The 16,896-nt window shown below is 34.4% G+C and overlaps 4 protein-coding genes across 4 annotated transcripts; 1 reads left to right on the top strand and 3 right to left on the bottom strand.

The window, feature by feature from the left end:
* Positions 1-129: 129 nt before the first annotated feature.
* Positions 130-2,663, bottom strand: LOC120283705. The gene is made up of 3 exons (XM_039290421.1): positions 2,241-2,663; positions 2,007-2,154; positions 130-455 (listed from the first exon to the last, which is right to left on the bottom strand). The coding sequence occupies exons 1-3, from the start codon at positions 2,592-2,594 to the stop codon at positions 226-228; spliced, it is 732 nt and encodes a 243-aa protein (XP_039146355.1). The 5' UTR covers positions 2,595-2,663; the 3' UTR covers positions 130-225.
* A 2,006-nt stretch (positions 2,664-4,669) lies between these two features.
* Positions 4,670-11,303, top strand: LOC120249967 (26S proteasome non-ATPase regulatory subunit 8 homolog A). Its single transcript, XM_039258686.1, has 6 exons — positions 4,670-4,828; positions 6,358-6,436; positions 8,486-8,588; positions 9,872-10,135; positions 10,221-10,332; positions 10,901-11,303. The coding sequence occupies exons 1-6, from the start codon at positions 4,724-4,726 to the stop codon at positions 11,039-11,041; spliced, it is 804 nt and encodes a 267-aa protein (XP_039114620.1). The 5' UTR covers positions 4,670-4,723; the 3' UTR covers positions 11,042-11,303.
* A 483-nt stretch (positions 11,304-11,786) lies between these two features.
* On the bottom strand, positions 11,787-13,908 carry LOC120283754 (50S ribosomal protein L18). The gene is made up of 2 exons (XM_039290484.1): positions 13,689-13,908; positions 11,787-12,265 (listed from the first exon to the last, which is right to left on the bottom strand). Exons 1-2 carry the CDS (start codon positions 13,860-13,862, stop codon positions 11,864-11,866), a joined length of 576 nt encoding a protein of 191 aa, XP_039146418.1. The 5' UTR covers positions 13,863-13,908; the 3' UTR covers positions 11,787-11,863.
* An 842-nt stretch (positions 13,909-14,750) lies between these two features.
* Positions 14,751-15,681, bottom strand: LOC120250090 (NDR1/HIN1-like protein 13). Its single transcript, XM_039258864.1, has one exon. The coding sequence runs from the start codon at positions 15,611-15,613 to the stop codon at positions 14,879-14,881; it is 735 nt and encodes a 244-aa protein (XP_039114798.1). The 5' UTR covers positions 15,614-15,681; the 3' UTR covers positions 14,751-14,878.
* Positions 15,682-16,896: the final 1,215 nt, after the last annotated feature.

Genomic DNA, 16,896 nt, shown 5'->3' with positions numbered 1-16,896 from the left:
CAACCTATTCTTGTTGTATAATACCGAATAATTTCGTTCAAGGAGTGATAAAACTGGACAAGGAATATAAACCTGCACAACTTTTTCTTTTAAAATAAATAGATTAATCACATTTATTAAGAAAACGTATGAATAACCTGCACAACTTTTCAATTATCAAATTATTCACATCAAGCATTTTTTAAAAAAGAGAGAGAAGAAAAAGGCAAAAAAAAAGTATTGTTATCAATACTTGTGCTCACAGGCCTTGAGGTGTTCTTCTGTGGCATAAAGCATTGGAACCTTGACCCTCACCGCTTCATTAGTAGCATTTTGGTTATCATGAGAGAAGAGTATATATGGAACACCATTTGAGTTGATATCTAAGCTGTACAAATGCTGGCCTGCAGCGAAGCTACCAAGCAGCTGGTATGATCTTTCAGACCCATCCATTGCCACACAGAGATCATCACCACCTGCAATAAATAAAGAAATGTCGAATGGTGAGTACATAAACTTCTTTGTTGGGTATGGTCATGATGTAAGAGCAACTAAATTGAGACCAAGAAGTAGAACCTTCATTTCCATCCGTGTTTCAGTTTTACTACAGATTTGAAATGAAAACATCCATGATATGCTTTAATATATAAATTATATTAGCAATCAACGTACTGCACATATTTCATATAAGTCTAGCAATTAGTCTGATCTTCTAAGCTAGAATACAAATATATTCTCAAGTATTGGAACGAAATTTAAGATAAGCCACAGCATCAGAGAATTATTGTACAATGAATGATTTTCAAGAAATCATGAGCAGTTTTTGTTCAGGAAAACACATCAAAAGGTCTAAACAATAAGAGGACGCACCCCTTCATGCCTAAAGACTTCGAAGGCTTTGCGCCGAATTGTAAGAGGAACATTAATGAGAACATACATATATATATATCCTTTATAAATTTGTGTTAACCTAACTTTGTTATCAAACCATTCTGCAACAGAAACTTGACACAAAAAGAAGGATAATAAGACACATGGGATGTTTGGATTAAGGGAAATATAACAAAAGAAAACAGACCAGGGATGAATGCTATTTTCTTGTGTCTCAGAACAATAAAGAAAATAGGATGGGAAAAAAAAAAAGAATCGATAAAAACTTTCCTCCACCTCTTCATGATTTCCATCCATTCTTATGTTTTCCTGATCTCCCAATCCAAGACATGCAAAAAGATGATTCATGAAGAAACAATTACAAACATGAAAAGAGCAGCAAATGTGGAAAAAAAAACCCCCCGCGTAACCTAATCGTCAAAGTAGATGCATGGTGGTATAGAAAATGTTATCTTAATAATCTTATGCTTTTTAGGCTGCACCATCATATTCTATCTTTACAATGAATATTAATCTTGCTTGTTGAAACTCAGTAAATATATTGCACTTCCTGTGACTAGTTACTCCAAATAAATGAGCATATCAAGAATAATAAGAAAAAAACACATTAAGAATAATAAGGAAACAACAGAAAACACATTCATCTTTCTATTCCTAACACTTGTCTGTTGCATGCATAGAATTTCAGTAATAACAACCACTACTTCAGCAAAACTTTTCTTATGCTATTTAATCTTTCAAACTAAGCCCACACCTGGTCAGCAAAGTATAATTTTATCTCTGATAAAGTGAATTCTTAGTTAATCCCAGGTTTCATGTTTCCACAAACAATCATGCACAAGAAAATAAATATAGTTAATTGAATGTCTGAAAAGTAAACAATCAATCAACAAAAACATAATCATCACTTAGAAATAGAATAATAGACCATTGTTCTCAAACATCAATTAAATCAAACAATCAGACTGCAACCAAATAAATGAGCAAAACTTAGAAGATCGTGGATAAACCATTCTTTTATATTACCAGAACACTTATATAAAGCGTAGAAGACTAATGTGAACTTGCCATATGATTTCATTGATTAAAAAAAAAAAAAACTTTTGTTGAGCATTGGGAAACAGAAAACAACTCACATGCAGCAAGCTCCTTCTGTGTTCGATAAACAAATTCCAGCACCTGCGAGACCTCCTTTTCAAATTCTTGAAATGGACCAGCTTGGAAATTCATCTTCCTTAGCTTACAAAGACCCTCTCCCAATTCTAGCATTGCCCCACGATGATTCTAAACAACCAAGCATTCGCAAAGATTTAGGTTTCCAAACAACAAGAACATCAAGTTAGGGTTTCAAATCAGGACTCATAAATCACCTGATTGAATAGGTGGTGAAGCCCCACGGCGCACTGGAGAATCCCATGAAGCAGAGTCCGGCCAGGTTCCTCGGCGCTGTACCAGAGCTCCTCGATGTAGTCATGGCACTGGTAGTAGTCACCGCCGTTGAAAAGGGAGACAGCAAGGTCGAAGCTTGGTGATTCGCCCTCATCGGAAGGGGGATCATCGACAGGGCCAGATCCCAGGGGGCGGTATTGAATCCGGAGGGGAGGCGAGTTTGGCCGAAGGTCCGGACGAGAAACGCCGGAGATCGAGGATTGGATCCATGGGAAGCGAGGGGAGGATCGAGAGAAGGGGAGCCATGGTAGCAGGATTGTCAAAGTGCAGGTCATCGGATTGGTTTTCTTCCCGCCAGTCCTTCCCCTCCATGCTTTTGTGGCTGCCTGCGAGATAGATGAGATTAGATGGTTGAGTCTTTTTTTTTTTCTCTAATATATATATATATATATATATAATATTTTTATTATTTTCACATAAACACTGTTGTGAGGGCAAGCATCATAAACATATATATATAATATTTTAAAAGAAGTATATTATTGTTATTCAATATTTTAGAATTTTTTTTTACATAATTTTACCATCAAGAATTGTAGCATGTTTTTTTTTATATAAAAACGGACATACTATTCACTTCAACCAGTGAGTTAAATTATTATATATACAATTGGGACAGTCTTGCTCGCTTTTTTTTCTTCCCCTGTATTCCCTCATCCTGCTCTGACCTTTGGGGTGATTGGTACTGTGAGCTTAGCCCTCGGCTCACTTTGTCATGTTCTTTGATTGCTATAGTGTTTTTGTGGCAAATGTGGCTTGCTAGAAATAACTGTATTTTCAACTCAGTTTTTATTTCTTTGCACGCTCTGTTTATGAAAATTTGTCATATGTACATTTCTTGGTCTCCAGTGGTCCCTACTAGGGAAATGCACAGGTTTGAGGAGTCTATTGCTGCGGTCCGGCGCTGCATCCAGTTCTCAGGCCCCCCTCGCGAGGAAATGAAGCCCGATAGACACGAGGAGCTCTCTGGCTAGTGATCCACCGTGTGTCCTGAGTCTTGGAGGAGTCCCTCCTTCCTCCTTTCTGTGTCTCAGGGTGTCTTTTCTATCCTTGTTGGACTATTTTTGTCTTGTCTGTTTATGTCTTTTTGTTTCCACTCCTAGTGGATGGTCTGTTTGTCTATTATGTTTTGTACTTGATTTCTTTGTTTAATGTATTTGTGATTTATCCACTTTATAAAAAAAATATTTATTATATATAATCAGTGCAGTGATAACTAAGTGGTTAAGGTACTTATTTTCATAAAAAAATTAGTTAGATATGTTAATAAAAAAATATTTATTTGGAATGATTTGTACATATTATATAAAAAATATTATATGTGCATATGTTATAAAAAAATAAATTAATAAAAAAATTAAAACACAAAAAGTTTGATAATACTCTGCTTCTATCTGGTGCTCTCTGATCTATAATGATGGATTTGCTTCATGTTTGTTGTCCTTTAATTTTCTTTTATATGTAATGGATGTTTAGTATTGAAAGACTTGAATTTTTTAATCTCAGGCCAGCATTGGATAGTATTCCGAGGAAATAGGTAATTTGTGCTAAACAATTTTATTCAATGTTTTTTTTTTTTAACTATTTTAAAATAAGGTGTAGATTTTTATATGATTAATTAAAATGACATGAATTTGAACTAAGTAGATACCTTATTGTAGAAAATCATAGCGAATTAATCAAAAGATTTTGAGTTCAAACTTTGTTGAAAACAATAATGGTAATGAGTCACTGGTTAGAGGTTCAGGCTCATAGTTAAATCTCTTATTTTCAATTCAGGGTGTGTAGATTATATGATTAATTCTTAACCTACGCGTATGTCCTGATGTATACAAAGCTTGTAATTTTTGTTTATATAAAAAAAAAAATCTAAGTTGAGTTATCTATTTCATTAGAAGTTTAGAGGATTTATTCAGTGCATGTGAGTTAAGAGATGAGGGATGAGATGATGGAAGATGAGTTCAAGTTGCAAGTATTTTTAATGTTTTTTTTATAAAATAGATAAATGACAAAATATTTTTATGTTTTTTTTTATTTTATATATTCTTTTGGGTCATCCGGTAAGTTTTGTAATTTTTTTTTAATAAAATATGTACAGATGGTAAAGTCAATCTCTTAACATACCATTGCACTCATCACAATTTTTTTATTTAAAGTTTAATTGGTTTTTGAAAAAAACTATTAAGGATCGGAAATAAATATTAATTTTCTGATGGTATTTTTGCAAAACAATTGCCAAAGCACAACAATTTTTCCGGAAGGCCCTCAACTTATTTTAAAATTATCATGAGGGTAAGCTGTAAAATTCCAAAAGTACATGTTGGTCGAATAATTAGGTAAAGGCCGCAAAAGAACTAACGAAAACTGAGAGAAGAGAAGAGAAGAGAAGAGAGGGCTAGCAAGGATGGATCCGGCGCTGACGGAGGTGACGCAGCTCTTCGGCCGCTTCAAAGCCGCCTTCCTTCGTAACGACTTCGGGACCTGCTCCAGTCTCCTCGCTCAGCTGAAGGTTGATCGATCTTGTTTCTCTCTGAAATTTGGTTTCTTGACTTCTGTGTTGTTTTTAGGGTTTGGAATTGCTATCTATATATATTTTTTTAATCCTTCTCTGATTGGGGTTTTCTCTGCTTCTGTATTGGATTTTAGATCCTTCAAATTGAAGTTTTGAGAAGCGGTGCTCTGTCTTCTTACGGCGACATGGGATTCTTAAACCTAGTTTTTTGGTATTCTAGTTTAGATGTTGGTTGAGCGTTTTGTTTTGCATAAGTTTTTGGGATTCTGTTGTTTATTTGGTTTGCGTGTTAGGGGAGATGAGTACGATTCTTGCATTTTTTCGTGGTGTGTTAAGACGGGGGGAGTGCACTTGATTCAGATCTTTCCATAGGTCATGACTGATTTTTTTCCTGAACTACAGAACCTGCAAATTTATGAGTTTTTGTGTTTAGAAGAAGTTGAATATTTGGTGTATTCTGTTCATTGTGATAGTGTAACTTGCTGAAGTGGTTTTGTCTCATTGTCAAAGTTGATGTTTTTATGCACTTCTTTTGTAATTAGTAGCCCAGCATTTGTCTCCTTTTTAAAGATCCAAACTAAAATATAGCATTGCTTATTGCTTATGAGCTCCATCATGCAATCTACACCTTTGTGCTATTTGGGAACTTGAGTAGGCTTGGATTCACTATCTATGGCTAGAACTTATGATAAATTATCATTTCCATTTATCTTAGTTCAGTACATGTCATTTTATGTAGCTTTTAGCTAATCATGGGAAGAGGATAAGTTAACAACCTCATGGCCATGATTAAAGCAATGATGAAAGGGGCAGCACATATCGCAGTATATAGCATGGGCCAACTTATGTTGCGTCATGGAAGTATACATGGGACCTTCGGATAATTATTTGTTAAACATCTAAATAATAGGTTTTGCTTAGTTTAAATGCGCTGTAGAGTGTCCATGTCAACAATGCTTTGTAGTGATATATCTGGTTTGCAAAGCATTATTCATTGTAAATGTCGTGAAGTATGAGATCTATGGTTTCTCCTGTCACATGCTTAACTAATGAATCAAGCTAAAATTGACAACTAGCCTCACTTATCGACTTTGACTGGAGCTTATTTTCTAGTTACATTCTTAACATGCGTTTGATTTTGTTGCTTGCCATTGTCAAATGAATGATTGGTTTGAATTTATAAAATTTGAGAAAATTTTATATCGAAAAGTTAGGTGTTGCTAAAATCTTGGTACTCTGATTTTTTTTCTTGAGTATAAGACGTATGATGGAAGAGAGCAGCATAAATCTGATCTTATTGGTTATGTACATTTAATCAAACTTTAGTTGCATGATGTGCATGCCTAATACTACTGCTACATGGGAAAGCGTATTCTCTTAAAGCTTTACTATATGATCATTTTTTCCTTTTAGCATGACATGGTTTTTGGAATCATGCTGCATTCTTGTCACTTTCCGTTTCGCACCTTTAGATCTATTTGAAAATTCTTGATTTTTACTGTGTGATAATGTTTCTTTTCTCACAGGTCCTATTGACCAAATTTCCAAGCCTTCCGCCATCATTTCAAAAAACTCCTAACTCTGTTCAAGAGTTGTCAATAGCAAGTAACACACTTGACTCATACATATAGTTGCCTGAATTTTGTATATCTTACGATGGATTTTTTATTGAATGTGATGTTCTATGATAAAATACGAAGTAGTTTGTTTGTCTTGAATTTTTGATAAACTGTTTAGTTTTATGGTTTATAAGGTTTTTGCCCAAGTTGTCTGATTAATGCCCATTTTATCTCAAATTTACTAGATTTCAAATATAGTTCTGGCACTGAAATGGTTTAGTTTTAAAAGGTTGCCCATGCTATAGAAAGGTTCAAGGGCGCTAAGTAGAAAATGGAGGTTTCTGATACATGTGCTATCAGAAGTGTAAGATTGGAATGGTAGTATTTTTTGGATGCTTGAGACAGCAAGAATAGAGGCTAAGAATGATCTATGGCATTTCAAGAAATTACTCATGGATGTGGATGTATCAAACACCAAGGACTCTGGCAGATGGTACTAGATGTCATCTAGGAAGTAAAAGTACTATATAAATTGGTTGAATTAGCATAAATAGAGATAATGTATGGAGCTATTTATTGAGATGGATGGGCATGTTAATATTCAAAAAGGGTTCTTGTCAAAACAGAAGCTTTAATTTATTTTGGGGGGACAGTTTATTGAGATGGACCAGCATATTAATGCCTTAACATATAATTTAGAGTATTTATTACTTGTTAAGTGATAACTCTATCTGTCTTCTCTCCTTGGTGCCTTCTTGACCTTGGCATTAGATCAAAAGCTTGCCCTTCTGTGAGGGTGCAAAAGTATGTTTCTTTACCAAATTGTGTGGGTTACATTGAACAGTTGATGAAGAAGCTTGTGTCATATCATTGCATTGTGGAATGGAACCAGAACTTATTCATTGTCTTTTATCTATTTAAATAAATGTCTTCTGTGGAAAGATAAACAGGAAAATGTTTATGCTATAATATAATGCCTTTACTACTATATTCAACAGATTATTAGATACTTGTGAGTTGTGACATGTATAGCAAGATTCAGTAAGAGTTGTGTATGTGACAAGAGCAGTTTTATTGGAATAGATGTCTAAGTATTGGTATTACTCTTTATATTTTATACCATCTGCAATTATTTGTGGAAGTTTTGATATGAAAATTTCTTAAAATGCCTATATGCACATGCTACTTTAGCTATTATTTTGAAATTACATGAAGGGTTTCAGAAAACTTACTGAGGGAATCTAATTGGGAAGGGTTTGCAGTCTGAGTGATAAAACTGTTTTACCATCATCCCTAATAGAATGTTATGATTATAGTTCTCCTAAATGACTTGTTTCAGAGTAGACAAGCATCTAATGGATGAGTTGCTACCACTTTGCGTAACCTTGGTGTGAATTTTCTCTATCCTTTCCAGTATCTATGTCTTTTCCTCTTTGCAAGCCAGATTAGGGTTTTATCATCAGTCTGCTGGTTGGCATGCAATTATAATTTAAAGTATATTACACTGGCCAACATCCAATGATCTGTGTTTAATGAGATCAACCATGCTATTTGTTTTGAAAACTGTATATCATTTTAGGTGTTGTCAAAGGCGATATACAGTGATGTCCTTTGGTAGTTTAGAGCTCTATATCTGGTTTTCATGGCTTATAGCCAAATATAGAATTGAATTATGTCATGCCTTTTAACTTGTCTTTAATGAATGAGATTTTAATTGAAAAGTCTATTTGGAAGTTTGATGGGATCATTTTGATAGTTTGGCTTTTTACTGTATTCATTTGATAAAATTGGATTTCTGTTTCTTCCCTATAGCACTTGAGAAGCTTCAAATTATGTTCTCTATCTTAAATTTCTTTCTTTTATTTAATTCTTGACCATTCTTATTGATTCTTTTTTTCTTCTAGCAACTAATTACAGGCCTTGTTTCTACATTTAAGTTGTCTAACTATTCTTCTGCTTTGTGGTATATAATTTCTATAAATTATGTAAATTATGGCTAGGATTTAGAGCTTGTTCATTGGTTTATTATTAATATTCAGCAAGGCTTGCATAACCTTTCAAAGCTGCTAAGTTTTAATTTTTGCCACTTGTTCAGGAGAAATATATGAGCATGCTGTAGTTCTTAGTGTGAAGACAGAGGATCAAGATGCCTTTGAGAGAGATTTCTTTCAATTGAAGCCATATTATACTGATACATGGTACCATTTTCTAACTTTGAATGACATTGTTCCTGTGAATAATTGCTAGATTAGGACACGGTAGCTGTTGGTAATTTGCCTCATATGTGATTGCAGTTGTCCTGTAATTTGATGGTATTTGACTATTTCTGTCCAAGTCACTTTTCCAAAAATTACCATATGATTCTGTTGAGGGCGGTCTTTCTTCATATGCTTGTCTAGTTACTTTGCATTTGGCTTCTCCACTTATGGTCATATATCCAAGTTGAAATTACTTGGTACATGGTTTGTTACTCACACAAACACAAACACACACACACCCCCCATCAACTTGATATGTTATTACTTGCATCGTTTTAGAGGTTGCTTTTATTCTTAGTTTCATGTCTTCCAAAACCAATTTAGAATTGATCATGTCACCTGTCTACTTTTGCCATATTTAATTCTTTTAAAAATAATTAAGTTGCTATATATAATTTAATTATTTTAGAACTTTTTGTTTCACCCATTTTAAATAAGCGTAAGAGACTAAATAGAATGAAGTGTAGGTTTATTAAACATTGAAATGCTGTTGGGCTTTTGTAAATAGTTCCTATAAGAGGTGGTTTGTGATATCTTGGACCAAGTATTCAAAAATATTTGTTGTTAAAGGAACTTGAAAAATTTAGGCTGGATGGATGAAATGGCGAAATGCAACCCAATATATATTTGGTCATGAATCTCCTTTTAAGGTAAATCTAGAAGGCCATTATTGTGCACACCATGTTTTATGGTTTAGAGCTTTGTGTTATGAAGAAACAATATTTTCATAATATGAGTAAATGTGTAGTGAAGATATCAACAATTAGATGGATATTTAGTATTATGGTATGCATGGTACATTAGAAGTGATTTCAATAGGAAGACATGACAGCTATTGAAAATGGCTTTCTTATGTTCATCATGTACCTGCTAATACGATTATATTGGAGGTCAGTGATTCAAGTGGTGTGGCCAAAATGGCAGAGGAAAAAAGGCCTAACATCACATGGATGGATGTGATCAGATATTATTACTGTAAATAATGTCAAACAGGTGATGCTGTTTTTTGGGGATGGATGAAGAAAAGTACTTGGGATTGACCATAATGAGGGTTTCTTTTAAGGATCTGTAGATTTGCATATGTTTGAGTTAATACTGATTTTTTTTTTTTATTAGTATTTTTATCATGATCATTCGCATCAGGATTCTTTTTGAACTACTTTGAGCTTCTTCCTCTTGCTCTTTCTCTTGCTTGATGTGTTTTTCTTCTTTTTATGAACCAGTGGTGTGATACCTCCATCTCCTCAAGAGTATCCTATCTTGGGCCTTAATCTTTTGAGGCTTCTTGTGCAAAATAGAATTGCTGAGTTCCATACTGAACTAGAGCTGCTTTCAGCTACTGTATTGGAGAATCCATGCATCAAACATGCTGTAGAATTGGAACAATCATTCATGGAAGGGGCTTACAATCGAGTGCTTAGTGCCAGGCAGACTGTGCCTCATGATACCTATGTTTATTTCATGGATCTTCTTGCAAAAACCGTCAGGTCATGTCATCTGTTTTCTTATTAACACTGTTACTTGTAGTGCTCAAATTATGGATTTTACTCACACTTCATGTTACGATTTCAGAGATGAGATTGCTGGTTGCAGTGAGAAGGCATACAATTATTTATCTATTGCTGATGCGAAGAAAATTCTGATGTTCTCCTCAGATCAAGAACTTAATGAATACATTACAGAGGTAATCTAAGTCATCCATAGTCAGTCTCTCAGAACCAACAAAATTTTTACTTAGATCTTTTGTGATATACTTTTCTTTTTGTGCTAGCCCATGGATTAACAATCAACTAGATTTTTTGACACTATTGTTCATGTGAGTCACTGCTAATATTTTGGTATTATGTGAGATTTGCATGTTTATTTAATTCTTCTAAAACAGACATGGAACTATTGTCAGTCACCTACTTTGACATAGATCTAGTCCTTATTACTTCTGATTATTTGAAATCCTTTTTATCCTCCTCTGTCTGTTCTGTTTACTATCTTAATTCCTTTTCTTTTACAATGATTCTGTCAATCATTGGTGATGAAAACATGCCAAAGTGTTAGCAGAGTAATTAAAAAAAACATGTACTTCTTATCCAAAACTAAGACGAGAAATTTCCTTCTGTCAGCAGCACTAACCTCAACTGAGCTGTGAAGTCCTCTGTAAACTTGTTAATAATAGATTATAGAGGATAACATTCTATGTGTTTCACCATTTGATTTGATGACCTTTATTTATGTGTCTTTGATTCTGTCCCCTGCAGGAGCATCCGGAGTGGGAGATCAAGGACGGGTCCGTGTTCTTTCAGAAGGCGAAAGAATCGCAACCTTGCAAAGAGATTCCATCCCTTCAGCTGATCAACCAAACACTGAGTTATGCAAGAGAGTTGGAAAGGATCGTCTGAATTTCTGTTGGTTTAATCATCAGAGACATCCTTGAGAACATGAGTGTTCTGTGGTAATTTTCATTTCACTTATGCCATTAGACCGAGGACTCACATGGTTTAGGGCCTTAATTTTCAAACTCAATTAGTTTGATGACATTTGTTGAACGCTTTTCACAAGGTTTCACAGGTTGTCTTTGTGTTTTTTTTTTCTTCCCCTAAAAACCAGGAACGTGTTGTTTAATTTCATTTGTAGCTTAATCAAACATTAAACATTAAATTATATTTTTTTGTGAGTTAAACAAAATCCGTTGTTAAAAATCTCTGATTATCACAGCAGAATAATGTTCCAGCAATGTCTTTTGTATTTAAATATCAACTTTAATTATTAAATTTTATGATAAAACATATGTCTTAAGATGCGCTGCATGCGCATGTATTATGCCAATCAAAATTTATAATTGACTTTAGATATAATCCAAATATTAAGAGGCAAATCGAGACCAAATCACAAGACTCAAATGAATAAATAAAAATAAAAATAAGGCAGTAAAAGTGCCTTAATTGTTGTCTCTTCTAACAAAATCACAGGAAATAAGGGAATCCTTTTCAAAGCTCTATTTGTGGAAAATTTTCACCAGCTAAAACCACAAAACAACCTTCAAATATCTTGGACTACGATTCTGGCCTTTGCAGCTGCGCGAGCCTATTCTCTTGAGCATCACTAGTTATCAAAAAAATCAAAGAAATCATCTGACACAAGTAATTCACAACATTAGAAAATCACTCTACAGAACATTAATACAAAAAAACTCACTAGAAGGTTATAATAACTCAAAATCATTAATCATCAACAAAAATTATGCCATTTGCTTTTATTGAATCAATTACAATCCCAAGCTTGCCCTCTATTTTCTCATTCTTCCTGGGTTCATAGGCCATTGCAAAAACATCAGCTTCCTTGGATCTTTCAGCAATTAGTTCTCCAATGGTCATGCATGCATTATTGTCAATGAGGGATGGAAGTGTGTTCCTCAGGTCCTTGGCATTGGTAGTTGCCACGGCAATCACTTTGCTAGTTCCTCGGTGCATCACCTTCGCATGTATGAATCTCTTGGAGAAGAAAACATTTAGCAGAAAAGGCCGCATGTACATGTCGGTTCTCTGTTTCCATGACTTCCGATTCGGCTTCTTTGCAGCTTCACCTCTGGATCTACGAGTCCAAGCAGCTTGAACCACAAAAGACTACAAACCAGAATAAACATGTTTTTAATTGAACTACAAGAATTTCTCCCTTCACTATTTCTTTCAAGGGCAAAAAGCAAAAAAAATACCAACTCCAACTAAAATAGATAAAACATAAAGTGCAAGTTTACTACACACTATATATGTTTTGAATGGTTTGAAGTTAATGGAGATAGTTACAAACATCAGAATGGAGGTACAAGTCAAACGTTATAGAATAAACTGGTTGGTCAACTGTACAATACATGAGGATACTGTCACATTACACAAAGCCTTCACTGAGGTGAATATTTGGTAGAAATTATTCATTGGCATATTCAAAGGTCTTCTATATATTGGGTTACATAATTATACAAATGAAGGCTGGTGAACAAGGCATTCCTTCTACAAGAACCATTATTTGGATCTTGAGCTATGCCCAATTTACTCACTCAGCTGAAGTTGGGTCTCTTCAGTTTATGGTCATATCTACATGTGCATAAATAATTCTAAATCTTTAGAGAAATGGCCGAAAGTTTTCAAACTCTTCTAATGACCAAGTAGACTTGCGCATAACTCACAAGAATTAATGTCAAAATTTTTGTATTGCAAGTTTGCAACAGCTCTAGTTCATAAGACTTTTCCCTTGAAGCATATATCGCAAAAAGACATATCAAACCTCTCTGTTGAAACAATATACATGAATCCAAATTTCCACAGGAACAGTCATTAAATTAAATTACATTAACTTCAAAGCTTGTTTCTTCCCTAACCATAGCATAAGTACTGTCAATCTTTTCCAAAAACCAACCTCATGGTCATGGCATACTTCTCGGACACCTATAATCATACTCACACACCCTTTCTCTTCCCAGAAGCACTAAGAGTGTTTGAATTGATGGGAAAGAGAGTGAATAGAAATTTTATCAATAAATGTTTTTTCATCTGCTCATCCATCTTTGTTTATCCATCTAACAAAAGACAACATGTTTTCCTTCTTCCTTTCCTTTTTCATTCATTCTCTTTCAGTCAGAACAAGCTTTATGTGAATGGTAATGAAAACATTTACACTGTCATAAATAGTGAAAAACAAAGTTAATTCATCTACTGAGAAATTTCCTTCACTTATAAGATATGAAATCTTTCTAAGAATCCAATCTATCCAACTAAAAGCCATCATTTTTCTAACCAAATCCTGCTCAATGTTGTAAGATAAACACTTGAAAATTCAGTAGCATCCCAGCAATCACTACATGAAAGGAAACCTACCGCAATTAAGAACATCCATACAAATCAAGCCCTCATTGCGGAAAAAGGATTAAAATCATGTACTAAATCCAAGCTAAATGCAGTTATAAACCAAAATAAATCCGTCAAAAAAGTTTGTTTCATCACAAGATGCCAAATTTCATCAATGAAACAACAAAGGGTGTATAGAAAAAACCTGACGATCAGGAGCGATGGGTTGCCGATTCTCGAAAAGATAGTGGGCGGAGATGGTGAAGGATGGGAAAGAAGAGGACCAGGACAACGAAGAGGGCTTTCCTGCAGCCTTTACTCCAGGAGAAGAGGAACCATGAGAGCAGGAAATAGGAGAAGACAAGGAACAAGCCGCCATCTTCGCCGGCCTCCGAGAAGAACTTCGACGAAGCAAGGAGCTCTTTGAGGGGATTAGATGGCAGCCTTTTCACATTTATAACCCTGTAAAATCTCATAATGCATAAACACCCTCATAAAATTTATAATTATCCATTATTGTGTATGTATATATACACACACACCTCTGAGTCCATTCCGTTGTCTATATTTCTAACATTTTTATTTTTTACATAATTTTTTAAATTTATAATTTACTAAATATAACCAATTATAAATATACTTAATTAACATTTCAAAAAATTAATAGGGATGTTTCCAGAGAAATACTGATATTTTATTATTTATTATAAAGACATAATTTTGTACAAATATTATTACACTATTAGCTTATTACAAATAGCCAAACTCAACTAAAATTGCAAGTTAAGTCCAAAAGTAAATTTTGATGTTTTACTGCTACTAGCCATTAGTCTAATTAGTTTTCATGAGTTTTTCTTCTTTTTTTTTTTTGTATGAGCAAATAAATACATAATTCGACTTTTTTCAGAAAAAGCCCATCTCTGGGGACTGGGTCTGAATGAGGGCCTTTTAAGGCCCATTTTTATTTTAAATGGAATTTTATGAACTCTTGTAACAAGAAACTCTGCAAATTTAGATAACTAAATAAATACCAGAAAATTTTGTTTTAATCTCTGAATATTTTTATTTTTAAAAATCTACTTCAAACAAACAAAAAAAATTTTGATTCTGCAGACCGTTTGTACCTAATTAATGATCAATCCAAGATCTTTCAAAATAAATAAATAAATAAATAAACAAACAAATAAATGCAGTCATGTTCTTCTATTCCTTTTATATACTATTTTTATTATATAATAATCAAATCATAATCATGTATCAATCCACAGCACCACCACCTCCACCAACAATAACAAAAATAACAAAACAAAAACCAAAAATTCCTTTTTATCTGTCCCACCACAGTCATTATTTACCAAATTACCCCCCAAAAAGTAAGTAAAACTCATCCAAATGTCACAACCTCAGCCTGACTCGGCAAGCGTTTGAAACCATCTTCATCGGTTTCGCCGTCAACCCATCGCCATCCACCGTTAAATCACACCGAGTCTTAACAGTGAAAGCCCAGGAACTAACACTACCAAGCTTGAACTTAACGGGTGCCGTCACGTCAACGGCGAGCGCCACCGTCCCGTGCTTCGTGACCATCTCCCCCGGCAACCGAACTCCGGCGCCGTTAATCGTGACGTTAAATGACGTTACGTTTCGCGTTGACTGCTTAAAAGCCGGCCAGACACCGGTGGCGAGATCGACGCCAGAGTAGGAGAGAGAAAGAGAGCCGCCGGAGAGGTAGCGGAATGAGATCTTGGTGTTTCGGTTCTCAGAGAGGAAGGAGGCGAGGAATGAAGAGGAGGAGGAGGTGAGGGAGGAGTTGAGGTAGAGGTGGGAGAGTTGGGAGGAGGGGAGACGGGGGCGGAGAGTGAAGTAGAGGATGGTGAGAGTGGCGGCGAGGAGGATGAAGAGGATAAGGAGGGAGACAAGGGAGTAGAGGAGACACCTGCGGCACGATCGGCGGCGACGGGAGGAGCGGCGAGAGTAGGATTCGAAGAGCGCGGCGTTCTCCGGTGGTGGGATGCGGTAAATCTGGTCTTTGGGGAGCTGGATGATGTAGGTGGGTGGATTGATCTTTGGGGGGAGGAGGGCTTCGGTTGAGGGCTCTGAATCCTCTGACGGATGGATTTTGTCCGCCATTGATGACCTCGAGAGAGAAATGGAAGGGGATTTGAGTGGGGGGGGATTGGGGGAATAAAGGCCAGGGATTTAAAAGAACGAAAAACGAGGAGGCCTGGATTTTGGTACCGCGTGGGATGTATATATATTAATATATATATATATTCATGTTAATTATTTACTCCCTCCTTATGTTTGTGGTTAAATGAACGACCAAACTTAATTATTTCACAAAATTTTATATAAAATTAGTTATTTTTATAAAATTATCTTTAATTTATATTTTTATATTTTTTTTATATTTAATTTTAAAATAATAATTAAATAAAATATTAAAAATAATTTTAAAAAAAATAATAATAAATGCTTCTTAATATTAGAAAATGACTAATAAAAAAAAACATGGATTTGTGACAGATAAAAAAAACAAAAAGAGTATATTTTCCCATTTTAATTAATTAATTTATTTATTTATAGAATCCGTCAACCTATAAATATCCACAGTTGAGTACAATGAAAATAAAAAAAAGGTGATTTGTTGAATTACTGTTGAAATTAATTGGAGTGAAAATACTGCGCATACTACTTTTTTTATTTTTACTAGACCTAGAGCAATCTTTTGAAAACCAAAAAATTACTCTAAATCTATTAGAGAAATAAGATTGAACGTTTAAGATTTGTTGAAATATTGTGCTCAAATTAATTGGACACAATCAGCCAAAAGCTGTTGAGCGGGATGGACTGCTTCTAAGCTATCATCCTATTTAACCAACCGTCCATCATGTTACCACTTTTATTGTGACACTATTTATAAATACAGTGATACTGTTTATTACATAGTACACAACTGTTCATATGTAGATTTTGAATTGGTGAAAGTTCGTAGATGATGGATGCTATATACACACACTCTCTAAAAATGTTCCTAGATAAAATTAGGAATTTCCTATAGTACTATTTAATTTACATCTAACAACTACTATTATTTTATGCATATTACTAAATAAGTTTTAATAGTACTAAGCATTAATCATTCACAATAAACAATAGTAATTCTGTAATGACTATTATTAAACATACTTAGAGAATAATAACTCTGAGAATATACACAAATAATGTTTATCATGTATATATATATTGACAAAATAAATACAAAATAGATGAGCCACACTATTCATCAGAAAAGAGAAGGGACTCACACCCCTAATCTCTTTGCATAGGACTCTCGTGACTTACATTTAGGTATTCATATATATTACCAAATTATCATGCTCAAAATTTAAGTTTATTTATATATAACCTTT

Source organism: Dioscorea cayenensis, chromosome 19, assembly GCF_009730915.1.
Source record: "Dioscorea cayenensis subsp. rotundata cultivar TDr96_F1 chromosome 19, TDr96_F1_v2_PseudoChromosome.rev07_lg8_w22 25.fasta, whole genome shotgun sequence".
Classification (NCBI taxonomy): domain Eukaryota; kingdom Viridiplantae; phylum Streptophyta; class Magnoliopsida; order Dioscoreales; family Dioscoreaceae; genus Dioscorea; species Dioscorea cayenensis.
This window is presented reverse-complemented; position numbering and strand designations above follow the sequence as displayed.

Excerpts from the sequence above, each read along its gene's own strand:
- LOC120283705 (XM_039290421.1), bottom strand. The coding sequence starts at position 2,594 with ATGACCTGCACTTTGACAATCCTGCTACCATGGCTCCCCTTCTCTCGA. Across the intron at positions 2,155-2,240 it reads TTCACCACCTATTCAATCAG|AATCATCGTGGGGCAATGCT; the intron begins GTGATTTATGAG and ends TTGGTTGTTTAG. Across the intron at positions 456-2,006 it reads ACAGAAGGAGCTTGCTGCAT|GTGGTGATGATCTCTGTGTG; the intron begins GTGAGTTGTTTT and ends TATTTATTGCAG.
- LOC120249967 (XM_039258686.1), top strand. The coding sequence starts at position 4,724 with ATGGATCCGGCGCTGACGGAGGTGACGCAGCTCTTCGGCCGCTTCAAA. Across the intron at positions 4,829-6,357 it reads GTCTCCTCGCTCAGCTGAAG|GTCCTATTGACCAAATTTCC; the intron begins GTTGATCGATCT and ends CTTTTCTCACAG. Across the intron at positions 10,333-10,900 it reads TTAATGAATACATTACAGAG|GAGCATCCGGAGTGGGAGAT; the intron begins GTAATCTAAGTC and ends TGTCCCCTGCAG.
- LOC120283754 (XM_039290484.1), bottom strand. The coding sequence starts at position 13,862 with ATGGCGGCTTGTTCCTTGTCTTCTCCTATTTCCTGCTCTCATGGTTCC. Across the intron at positions 12,266-13,688 it reads CCATCGCTCCTGATCGTCAG|TCTTTTGTGGTTCAAGCTGC; the intron begins GTTTTTTCTATA and ends TCTGGTTTGTAG.
- LOC120250090 (XM_039258864.1), bottom strand. The coding sequence starts at position 15,613 with ATGGCGGACAAAATCCATCCGTCAGAGGATTCAGAGCCCTCAACCGAA.